A 12682-nucleotide genomic window follows, 5' to 3' on the forward strand; every position below is an offset into this window, starting at 1 on the left:
TTCTGAGTCAGTTAAACAATGTACCATCTTCATGCCTTTTCTAGTTTCTCATCTAAAAAGAAGCAAAAAAGAGAACGTATCTCCCAGACGATCTTTCTTATTCCCCAACCTGCTCTTTTCTAACAGACCTGGCCTTGGGTCTACACACAACACTTTCCCTGCAAAAGTTGAGGTTGCCAAGATCAACTAGCACTTCCTTCAAACTGCCTAACCTTTAGACTGCTGGGTCACAATTAAACAATTTAATCAGAAAAGAGGCTTTAAACAGTCTGGCAGTTCCTCAAAAGGTTAAATATAGAGTCACCATTTGACCTAGCAATTCCACCCCCAGCTATATATACTCAAGGGAAATGAAAACATATGCCCACACAAACACTGGACATGAACATTCATAGGAGCATTATTCGCAATAGCCAAAAAGGAGAAACAACTCAAATGTCCATCAAGTGACAAATGGATAAATAAAATGTGGTATATTCATAACAAAATATTATTCAGCCATAACAGGGATGAAGTACTGACACATGCTACAACATGGATGAACTTTAAAAACATTAAAAGGTGGGTGAGGAGGGCTATGAGTGAACTCTCTGTATTTTCTGCTCAATTCTGTTGTGAACCTGAAATTGCTATAAATGAACAAAGCTTATTTAAAAAAAAACATTAAAAGAAGCCAATCACAAGAGACCACGATGTATGATTTCATTCACATGAAATGTCCAGAATAGGCAAAATCCACAGACAGAAAATAGATTCGGGTAGCCTGTTCCTGGGGGGTGGGGAGGTGGAGGAATGAAGGGAAAAGGGAAATGTCAGCTAATGGGAATAGTGCTGTGTTTGAGGGTGGTGGTGGTGGTAAAAACGTTCGAAAGTTTATTGTGATGACTGGTGACTACACAACTTTGTGAGTATACTAAAAACCACTGAATTTTACGCTTCAAATAGGTGAAATTGTATGGTACCTGAATTACATCTCAATAAAACTGTTATTAAAAAGGGATGCTTTAATGTGATTTCATTAATCTATTTTATTTTTCAAATCTATTCCTTTTTTAACCTTCAAAAGGACACAGAAGAGGAACTTCCCATCTGCTTAGTCAGTGTAACTAAAATGTTAACAGTACATGATCCACAAGAAAGCAAAGGGGAGATATACACTAGATGATCACAGCAGTTCCACAAGCTGAGACATCTGACAGATTGAGATTAAATGAAAAATGGATTAAAAACACAAAACAAAAACACTCACGCCCCAAGATTTTCATAAAGCTATTAGTGGGCCAAAAATATAAACACAATCATATTCTGCCACGTTAAGTTTATACTAATAGGCTACTAATATTGTGCTAATATTCTACAATTCATCTTGTAATATTCAAGCTTAGCTTTGTGGCAAAATAAAAAAAATTTTAAAAAAATACTTTCTTTTTTTATCATACAGCAAACAGCATTTGAAGTATTTCAGAATACACTTCAATGACAAGGAAAAATGTTCTTGAAATACTTGAGACGTTAACTCATAAGGCTATATAAACAATATTCTAATGATATAAAGAACATGAACAAAAATGCATCAAAATTTCAACAAGTTATCTCCAGATCGTGGAATTAAGAGGGGGACTTGGGTTTTAATTCCTCACTGTTTCACAAGTTTTCTACAGTAAGAATGCTTACTTTTATAATCAGAAAAAAAAGCAAAACCCACTCACAGTTTTAAATGTATATATGATATAAATAATGATATTATATAATCAAATATGAGATATATGTAATATATATATAATAGGCATACATTAGTTATCATCAACTGATACTGTCCAGTTTTTAAACACTTGAAGTCTGTGGTTGGGAACAGAGCTAGCACTATCTTAACCATCGGGAAGCAGTTTTCCACAACTGCTCTTCCTCTTCCCAAACAGGCATATTCTACTCATTCTATTTCACTTCTTCCAAAGTAAACTCAGTATTTGTAGTTTGAATAAAGTTCCCCAGGTGATTCTGCTATACTCCCACTTCCACTTTAACTCCTTTTGGAGCCACTGATCAGAGTAAAAAGCTTTTACTGGATTTTCCAGGATACTCAAGAACTAGCTTCAGTTTAAACAATCACTCAAAAGCACTATAGGTCACACGAATGTGGTAATGGGGTCACTACAGAGGATAGAGTGGTAAAGATCTTTGATCTGCGGTTAAGTAAAACTTAACCCAAGAAAATACACCGGAGGAATATGCACTATCCAAACAATAAATTAGTATACTGCTTTGCATTAAACAAAAACAAAAAATTAAATGTAAAAGGTGCTTTGAAAATTTACATGATTTGCCCACCTGAAAAAGGAAAACACAAAGCAACTCACAAAACTACTAGAAGTGTTACAGCTAATTAGTAATCTGATGTAATAAAAAAGAATCAAGAAAATGTTGTGGAACTACAATCAACTTTTTAAATTGAGATCAAGTCCTGCTGATTTCCCTCCTGATGTAAAGAAATTCAGGCCAAATTTTAACTTGCACGTTTATTTAATACCTAAACAACAACAACAAACAAACAAACAAGCCCCAATAACTGTAGCTATTCTGCTAGGCAGCTTTACTTTAATTTGAGTTAATTTAATTAGCATGTAACATCACTAAAAATCAAGGCAGACAAAAATTTAAGACAAAAAATAATTACTTATTAGAAAATCCAAGTCTGTTTTGGATGTCTTTGAACAAGTCTAGATTTTGGAAAGGTTGGAAGGAGAAGAGGAGCCTTGAGAATTTAAGAATCCCAAGGAGACACTGTCAAAACTAAATATACTTCCCAGGACTAAGAAGCAAGTAATGATACACTTTACTGACAGAGAGCAGGCTGAAAAGGCCTGAAAATCACTTGTTCAGATTGGGAGTTCCTTGAATGAAGAGACTGAGTCTTACCTTTCGATTCCTGGTGACTAGCACAAAGCAGGTCAATAAATTTCTGCTAATTTAAAAGGGGAAAATGTCTGGGCTAGAATTCTCACCAAAAAAAAAAAAAAAAAAAAAAAAAAAAAAAAAGAAGAAGAAAAGAAAATGAAAGAAAAAGATCAACCAAACCAGAACAGAGCCCTTATGTAATTTGAATTCACAGAAACAAATAGAATCACTGCCTATTTTCCCCCTGGCATCTTTTCCCCAATAACCTCAAACAATCCACCAGTGCAGTCTCTTAATTATCTATAAGCATAAAAAGATATATCTGACTTTAAAGGTCCCATATCAAACATTTTAAAACAGATACCTCTACTGTTTTATGCCTATAAAGTATATAAATAGGTAAATATACGGAAAACAAATCGAAGAAGCTGAGATACAGCATCAGATTTTTACATACTTAAATTTACAAGCCAAGTTTAAAATGTATAAAAATTAGTGGTGGTCATAAGTATCCCCCAAAGTCAACAAGACATTGAAATTTTAAAGCAGCTATATTTCCCTCTTAGAACAACGCATAATTACAAAAAAAATTTTTTTTTCCAAAGCAAATGTCTCACTAGCAAGATGTTCACATCCGTTAAAATCCAGTCTTTAAATAGTGAACACAGACTACAGGCACCAGGGGGCCTCCCAGGAATAACTTGATAGTAAAAGAAAAGGCAAATAAGAGTTCTTGGTAAAACTTTGCTTCGTATTCAGTCTTAACACTGAAGGAAGGCTTTAACATCTGGAGCAAAAACACTGTAGTTTGTTACACAACTAGTACACACAGAACTGATGAGACACCAACACACTGGTTTAAAAAAGGAACTAGCGCCTTTCCCGCCGCCCCCCAATCATACAATCTTCTGTGATTATTTTTCCAAACGTTAAGTACATACTGCTTCACTGCAGCAATTATCTTCAGGAAATTTGAAAATAAGTAACAATACATATGCAATCCTTCGACAGTTTCTGACAGAGGACTCTAAGATTTTGAAAAATGGCTTAATTTCTTTCCTATACACTCACAAAAAGCAGTTAGTGACGACGCAAATTTTTGCGTAAAGAGATTCACTGGCAGAAGACCGCGGCTGACTTTGAATAATATCCCGGCCTCTCCATCTCTTCGCTTTCCCTCAATCCCCGTCCCTAACAAAACTATCCAATTAAAAACAGAAGGGCCCAAAAACTTCAAAAGCTGCAAAGACTTGTAAATGTCTCTTACATACAAGAATGGCTTTACAATATACCATTTCTAAGTTTGTTCCGAAAACTGCTCAAACCTGTTAAAATTCTCAAATCTGATAATCAATACCTTCAGCAAACATGTCTATATATTTCATATTTCTTGTGTGCATTTCAGCTCGATCAAAGACTTTTGTTTTACTATTCTTTAAAGCTAAATAACAAATGGGAGGTACTCAACTCCCGCTAATGTTATCTTCTCCTTAAATAAAGTTCGTCCTGTAGCATCATGTAAAATTGCTGAAGAGATCAAAGAATCGTCTCAAGGAGAAAATTTTTAATAAAATTCCCTCCCGGAACAAGAACTGAAGGCAGCCAAGGGCAAGGCACAAAGAGAACAGAGGAGAAATACACGTTCCACCAGCGTACAATGCACAGGAGCACGCATCTTGGCACCTTCCTTGGGAAGGGTCACCCAGCACCCCGGGGCTCCTCGCAACCCCCGGGCCCGCGCGCCGCCGTGCGGGTCCCTGAAGGTCCGCGGGGGCACTGCCCGCCCGCGAGGACAGCCCCTCTCGTCCTGCCTCGCCCGGCCGTGTTCCCTGAGGCCGCTCCCCCAGGCCCACCAGTTTCTTCGCCCACTCCTCGGCAGGCGCCTCGGGGCGGGAAAGGGGGTCCCCTAGGACTCCGGCGGCGGAGGGGAAGAGAGGGCAGAGGGACGCGACCCCTCCCCGAGGCCGGCCGGGCCCCGACTCACCCTCCAGCAGTCGGGTGATGAGACTGTCCACGTTCAGCTCCCCGTCCGCCATCTTGTCGGCACCAGACGCTCCTTCCCGGCAGCGGGAACAAGGGCTTCTCGGCGGCGGAGGCTGCGGCGACCGCTCGGCGTTCCCTCACCTACAAGTCACGCGGCGTTTCGACCCCGGTTCCAACTCCCCCTTCCCCCAAGCCCTCCCCCCACCCCTCCCCACCAAGTAGTGGAGCGCGCACACACTCGGAGGCACCCAACATAAATAAATAAATAAACGAGCGGAGCCCCCACGAACCGGGCCGCGTCAGACACAGCCGCCACCTCCTCCTCCTCGGCACCGCCCAACTCCGCAAAGCTCACCAGCGCCGCCGACGGCCCCACCCGCAGCGCCACTCACTCCACACCGCCCTTCCCCGCCACCGCGCCACGCAGCCCTCCGCGCAGGCGCACGGCGCACTCCTTCGCGGTCCCCCCCTCTTCCCCCGGCCCCAGCGCAATCGCACTGGACTCGGTTCTCCCGCCGCCGCCTTCGCGCAGGTGCGTCGCTCTCCCTCGCCACTTCCACTGCGCCGAATCGCCGCAGCTGCGCAGGCGCCCCCGAGGCTCCCGGGGTTTACTGAGCTGGGGAAGCTCCTTTACGCAGAGCGCGCGTAGGCAGCGCTGACCTTCCCGCTTCCAGCTGCTTGGTCCCGGGCTCTCTGCAGCCGTAGTTGTGCTCCTCCCACCTCACTTTTCTTTTCTTGGTTTCAATCCCTGGTTTTGCTAGCAATTCCTCGTTTCTGTTAAGCGGGAAAGGTGGACTGCATTACCCATGTTTGAAACTGGGTTTGCGCGTTTGGGAAGCAACAAGGGGTTACTCTGCTGGAAAACTTGACATTGCAAGTAAAGGGATTTATACCCTAAGGTTCCACAAGGTTAGTTGCCTAAGTGTCCCTGGATGAAATTAAATTCAAGTGGGCCCTGGAAGGGTCCGTAATAATAATATTTCACATGGTTATTACTCTTCCTTCTATAGAGCGCTTTCACATACCTTGCATCTCTTTCCATTCTGTGGATACTGTTTTTCCACAGTGCTTTAACGACCAAAAAAAAAAAACTTCATTATATTGCTTAACCATCCTACTTTGTAATTGTTTATGCGTGTATTTCCTGCACTCGACTGTGAGCTCTTACAGGGTAAACCCACTTTAACCTTTGTGCTTTCAGCTCTGGTGCGTGGAAGAGAGGGACAAAGAAACCCGGAGACTCAGGAAGGTTGGTGGCCCACCTCTTCTTTCCACTATATAATTCTACTTCTAGAAAGGCAAGCGGAAGAGTAGCCATGCAAAGGATCTAGGTAAGCCAGAGTTTTTGGTCTGTTCTCAGAGGTGGTCAGACCAAAAGTCTTCACTCATTCTTCAGGTGTTTGTCCAGAAACTCAAAACAAGATGCTGCCTCAAACTCAAGGCAGCAGCACTTCTCACATTCACATATCACTAATAATAGTTAACATTTGTGTGATCCCTGTTTGTGCTCTGGCACTGTTTTGAATGTTATAGAACATGTGCTATTTCATTTAATCCTCACACCAGCCCTATGAGGTAGGTACTATTATTATCTCTACTTTGTAGATGGAATTTATTGAGGCACAGAATGGTTAAATACCTAGCCCAAATCACACAAGTAAGAGGAGGATCTGGGATTCAAATCTAAGCATCTATGCCAGAGTCTCTACTCTTAACAGTTGTGATACACTCCCTTTCAGTGTATGTGAATTGAGATGCTTAAATATGTGTGTGCTATGTCATGGACTTCAAAAATAGAAACCATAGGTTTTGGGGGGAAAAAGCATTGTCCAATCAAGTGCTTTATCATAGTTCAGATGACTTACAAAGATAGGATTTCCTCATGCCTTTTCCCCCTAGCTTTCTCTCCATTTCAGGATTTAGTTTGTGCATTGATGGTGAACATAGAACAGGTGACAGGTTTATAATGGTGGTCCTGTCTGGAGTAGTTTTCACAGACTCTTACTGTTGCCTGTTCATCTTGGGGCCTTTAGCGGTGAAGAAATGGATCCGCATCAAACTCTTGTTAAAGGACATTTATTTACACCTTGCTTTATTCCAGAAAAAGGGATTTAAGGTAGACTGCGTAAATACGTACGGTAGGATAAATTAAAAATAAGTGCAGAGCGAAATAGGATGAAAGAAAACTGAGAGTGGGAAAAGATAAGATAAAGCCAACAGTTTTATGTGCAAAATGCATGGTATAAGGTCCTATTGGTTCGCTAGGGATAGGTCACAAATATGATTCTAAAATTTCTAGCAACCAAGGAAGACTACAACCAATCAGTAGCAGGTGGAGTAGGTGTTCTGGCTGAGCTGGAACTGGGACTTGAATAGACCAGCTTCTGGAGTTGGATGCCACTTTCCCAAATCTCTTCCATGAGCCTCTTAAATAGTAACAGAATGCTTGAGAACACTTAAACAAGTGTCTGTTTATCCTCCAACTTTCATGGGGTCCGTGAATCCTACGAAAAAGGACTTTGAACCCTGTCCACAATTAGGGTTCAAACACATGCAGACATATTTAATGGACAAGGGACACCCAAAGGAAAGTGGATTTCACGGAGAGAACGTGAGCATCTGAGAGGAAATCACCACAAATGGAGTAGGGTAGGATGAGGCCAGTTTTAGCAGAGTTCTGGGAGTCAGAGGACTTAGAGAATGGTTCTGAGTACTGCCTGCTGCGGCCTGCAGGTGAAGATGCCCCTTCACCACCACCCGCACCGGGTTTTCTAGTGCCTTAGACTCCTGGGAAAGAACAGGCTATCAGAAAAATAAAGAGCTGTATCTCTGGTGGCCTAGCCAACACTTCTGTGGGATCTCCCTCCAAAAATTTATATAAGAATTCTGATTCAGACTTCTTCAGATTTTGAAGTTTGACTAGTGCATGTACTATATATTGTTTAACACCCTAGCAACTTCTGGGGCAGCTCACTACTAACTGAAATATTAATTTTATAAGAGAAAATCAGATGAATATCCATGTCATGTAAGGTAAATAAAGATTACATTTTGTCTCTTATCAGTTCAGGTCAGAGTTGCCATTAAAGTAGCCCCCCCCCTTCTTTTTCAGAAGGAAATGTATTTATTGAAGGAACATTGGAAAACAAAGAAAAAATTAGAAAATCACCTATAATTCCACCAGCCATAGATTAACTGCTTTCCTGTCTAATTTTTGAATATATATTTGTATGTAATTTATATATTTATATATAATATGTAATATTATAATTATAATAAAAGCATATTTGATGTCTTTATTTATAATACATATATAGTGGATGTCCCCTGCTATCTGAGAGTAGAGCGTTCCTATGAAACCTTTCATAAGCTGAAATGACATAAAGCAAAGAAGCAATTACCCTAGGATGCATCTTGCTAACAGACGCACAAAAACTGAGTTAAAGCACAGATGCTTACAGATACAGTTCAGAGTTAAGGTGGCTTGATACTGAGATGTTGAGTATAGTTTAGTTCCCAGGGAACAAGCTTGGCGGTGCCACTCTCACTGCTTGGAGTGAGTGCACACTGCCTCTTTAACAACCACTCTCTGCAAAACTGATTCTAAGTGCTATTTTTACTTTTCACTTTTTTTTCATAAAAATGAAAATCCTCTTTGAATTTTATTCAGTGAGTGAAAAAAGATACGTAGATCTTCTGTGACCTTTGCAATGTTGCATAAAATGACTTTCTAAAGATGGGATAGCTGTATACCTATTTTATAAAATTGGGATCACACTTCACTTCCATCTCATCCTACTTTAAGTGATTTCTTTTGGTGCCACATTTATGTGAAACTCAGTTTTCAAAGTTTATTTGGACTTTAAAATGTGAATAAGAGATTTGAGGACAGAGGAAGAGGTAAGAGTTGGAGATCTGGAGGCTGGAGGAGACAGTGCTGCAGGTGGCAACAACAAGAGGCAGTTGGAGCCTCCAAGAGGTTCAAGGGTAGGTGCGTGCCAAAGAGGGAGAAGCCTCACTTGGCAGGTACTGACACTGAGGAAGCCATTGGCCTGCGTGTGAGCAATGGCCTGTGGGCAGGGTGGGGGTCATCAATTAGGGAAGCCAGCAGCTTAGAAGCAAAGACACAAGAAAGCTGCTGGAGGTATGGGAGATGTTGGTTGGACCACTACAAAAACGTGGTGGGCAGCAGCTTTGTCGAGCACCCGAGCTTAGAGACCAGCAGACTCTAGAGCAGGAGACTGGCAGGCAATAGTTCTGATTGCATGTAGAAAGTTGCCTCCCACTCTTTCTGGACATGTGGCAGGACTCAGGAAGGATCAGGCTAAGGTCCTGCTCCTGGTTAGAGCAGGATTATGCATCTAACAGTACTACAGGGCAAACTACTAGCTGGGACTCCCAACCCAGTGGGACTTTAGATGTGATATGAGGGAGCGAGCTTACACTGGCTCAGTACAGCAGATTGTTAAACTTTCAAGAATTTTGCAAGCCTGTTGTTAAAGAGAGACACTTTAAAAACTGAATTATACAGACTTACAAATAAATAAATTATAACAGAAAGAAAGGTAACAATTGCTCAAGACTCATCACATTCTATTTATATTGCTACATTTTACTATTACGATAGTCAAGAGATTGTTAACATATATCTGTATAGTGGAAATACTGTATAATGAAATGCTACTATGCATCTCTTTCCAGTTTCAAGTTCAGTACTATCATATTGGCCATGGTAGGAGTATTGACACCAAGGAAATTAGCACATTCTACAAATCTATGGCTTTTCTACCAGAAAGCTGGTTGTTAAACATTTACCAGCACGCCACTGGGTTTATGGAGATATAACATGTATGTTAATGTCCTTGGGTAATTCCAGAAATGTCTGTGGGGGGAAACTAGACTTCCTGATTATAAGGGACTTGGGGAATCATGATTTAGGGTTTTAATAAAATCATGATCTTATTCATACTTACTAACGGGAAGTGCCTGGGACAGACTAGTGCTCAGAGGAGCCCAACCATCACTATTCTGAGACGAGAGACATGTCCCTATGGATTGTCCTTAGAGAAGGCACTTTGGAACACAGTGAACAGCAGCGTCATGATTCCTTTTAGTAAACACAGCACAGACTTTCATAGGGATATTTTATATGCCTCTCAATTTTGGCCAATGGCCAATATGTTGTGAAAGTGAGTAGGGTTAAGTAGCAAAACGTGGAGGTTGTGGTAGTGATATACAGCTGTTTGCTGCCCTGACTAATCCAGGGTAGGTAATAAATGAATGAATTGACATTCATCAGGCCGTCCTTTCATGAACATGATTCCTCTTAATCAAGTCTTTAATAAGCCTTGAATGACAGTAAGTTCTAAATTTTACTATTACACCTTGAGGGCAGCCATTCTGTATATCCAATGTCATTAGCTTTTGTGTCAGCCTAATTCAAGGATATTGAGAAACCAGACAAGGACACATGCATCAGTAGGAGGCCACCTCTGTCAATGCAGAGCCAGGCCTAGGTATACATCCAGGCAGGGCCAAGATTTTCTCTTAATATTTGGTTTTGGTTTCATTTCAGTACACATATGGGGAATTACCAAGCACCAAAGTTATCAGCTAAGTCATAAGGTGTGTCCTCAGTCATTTTAGCTCCCCAAATTAAAAAGCCAGGTATAACTAAGTGCGTCTTTCCCTGCTCTTGACCAATAACTTCTCCCTCCCCCACTTCTAACTCCCCCAACACACACACACACACACACGCACGCATGCACGCACGCACGCACGCGCTCAGTGGAGCATTGTCTCTTAAGGTAACTCTTTAGTATGTCCTTCAGATAAAATGATCACAAAATAAGTGCCTAGTGATTGAAGAAGTTAACTGGCTGTATAGAACTGTTAACTATAAGGCAATTAAAGTTGAGTGGGCAGTTATCACAAAGGATGACTAATTTTTGAAGAGTTGATCTGTGGCTCTTCTTTCTTTTTCTTGCAGTTAGATGACAGGGCCAGCTATCTAATTAAGTCGCTCCCAGTTTGTTACAATAAAACAGTATCATCTACATATATGGATTGTTTCTCTTTCAATGCTCTTCCATCCTGCCCATTCAAAGATAGTCAAGAAATAACTAAATATGTTTGTTGGTGAAGAAAAGAACATCAAATGGGAAAGTTTGTTTCAAATAAAACTATTTAAATACCTTGTTTCTAATAATGGTGGCTCTCCTCATGTAGTATATCCAGATTATGTATGTTACCTTTTCAACTGGAGAAGGTTTACCTCTGAATGGTTTCATAAGTCTCTGTTTCAGTTGGTTTTGGTAAATAAAACAAAGCGTTATTAAGTTTTCTAATGTAGTTATAAAATGAGAGGTTCTCCCCTAAGACAATGTTAAAATTAATGGCATGTATCTTCTAAAACTAAAACCAGATGTGTCTGTGAGCTGCGAAAAATATTTGTGAGAGTGACATCCAACACCAATAGATCCTTTATGAAGGAAACACTGATTAAATAGAATATTTTTGAATTATTCAAATCTATATTTAAACCACATCCAGCCTACTACAAATAAATTCTTAATTGAAATGCCCTAATATTGCTTGTTATTTGAAGACATTTTACAGCAGATAGACCTCTAAAGCAAAGTGAATAATGAACTGATTCAGTATTTTTGAAATATTTAGTATGCTTGATTTTGTGCTAAAGAAGACATGATCTTCCCAACTTTCAAGTGGTTTAATGGTTATTTGGGAAAATGACCACAAAATGATTTGGATAGTGGGAAAAGCATTGGCTTGGAGATGGGAGGCCATAGTAGCTGAATAACCGTAGACAACTCTGTCTTTCTGAACCTTGGCTTCATTCCCTACAAAATTTGTCCATTAATAAATGATCTCCAAAGTTTCTTCTAGCTCTAACAAATCTCTGATTCTAGGACACACAAGTGAAACCCAAAATGTAACATAATATGGGACAGGCTGTCCCCAACTTAGGAACTGGATCAACTCCAAAGGTCAATTGTTTGGAACACAGAATATATTTTCCCACAGAGACTGTGGTACAAGTGATGGTTAAATTCCCAGATCTGTCTGCAAAATCAATTTAATCCTTAATGTAACTGTAGAAGAGTATCCATGGTAATATGGACTCTAACCACCAATTACGTGTAACAAAGTTGGTGGGAAAAGCCATTGAGGATTCTAATTTGGCATGGCAGAACACATCTATCATGTTTTCTACTACCCTGAGCAATAGGCATGAAGCAATTCTAGTTCTAATTTACAGGCAGACCTGGGCCCCGGATGTGAAACAAAGGCTAGACTGGTGGTGTGGAGAGTAAAGGAAGCACTGATATCTCTCATCCCAGAGAGTGGTGGGCTGAGGACAGTTCGCGGTGTCTGGGGGTTTGGCTGCCAGGAGGGGATTGGTTACAAACCAAAGGATAGGAAATACAAGGGCAGAAGGACAAAAAGGGAGTGAATCTGTATGTGCTGGGAACTTTTTAAAAAAGATACAATTGCTTCTGATTTCACTAGATTTGTGGTTGAGGAAGTTGAGATCTAGGAATGTTAAATTGCATTGAGTTAGTAGCAAAACTAGGACTTGAGTCTGGAATTTATGATTCTTAGCCCAGACCTATCTCTCTTTCCTCTCTCCCTCTCTCTCCTCCTTTCCGTCTGTCCCTCCCTCCCTGCCTCTCTCTCTCCCGCTGTCTCTCTATCCCTCTGTCCCTCTCTCCCTCCCCTTCCTCCTCCCTCCTCTCCTTCTCTGATTTTTACTTGAAAGTTACGCTGTGCAAGAATCTATTTT

General features: G+C 40.8%; 1 protein-coding gene and 1 long non-coding RNA gene across 4 annotated transcripts in view; one reads left to right on the forward strand and one right to left on the reverse strand.

The window, feature by feature from the left end:
• Window positions 1–5450, reverse strand: part of PPP1CB (protein phosphatase 1 catalytic subunit beta) — a 35413-nt gene extending 29963 nt beyond the window's left edge. The window contains exons 1-2 of one of the 2 annotated variants that reach the window (XM_072937986.1): window positions 5234–5450; window positions 4880–5019 (exon numbers count right to left, since the gene is read on the reverse strand). In XM_072937986.1, the coding sequence (XP_072794087.1) occupies window positions 4880–4931 (52 nt within the window). In that variant the 5' untranslated portion in view covers window positions 4932–5019; window positions 5234–5450. Of the gene's footprint in view, window positions 1–4879; window positions 5020–5168 lie in introns of both variants that reach the window. The other variant, XM_072937985.1, reaches the window with a different exon arrangement.
• A 211-nt stretch (window positions 5451–5661) lies between these two features.
• The window catches only part of LOC107033899 (uncharacterized), a 144379-nt gene continuing 137358 nt past the window's right edge, over window positions 5662–12682 (forward strand). Inside the window, exons 1-2 of one of the 2 annotated variants that reach the window (XR_012059137.1) lie at window positions 5662–5787; window positions 6080–6209. This is a non-coding gene — a long non-coding RNA (uncharacterized lncRNA). The remainder of the gene's footprint in view (window positions 5788–6079; window positions 6210–12682) is intronic. The other variant, XR_012059138.1, reaches the window with a different exon arrangement.

Source organism: Vicugna pacos, chromosome 15 (genome assembly GCF_048564905.1).
Source record: "Vicugna pacos chromosome 15, VicPac4, whole genome shotgun sequence".
NCBI lineage: Eukaryota > Metazoa > Chordata > Mammalia > Artiodactyla > Camelidae > Vicugna > Vicugna pacos.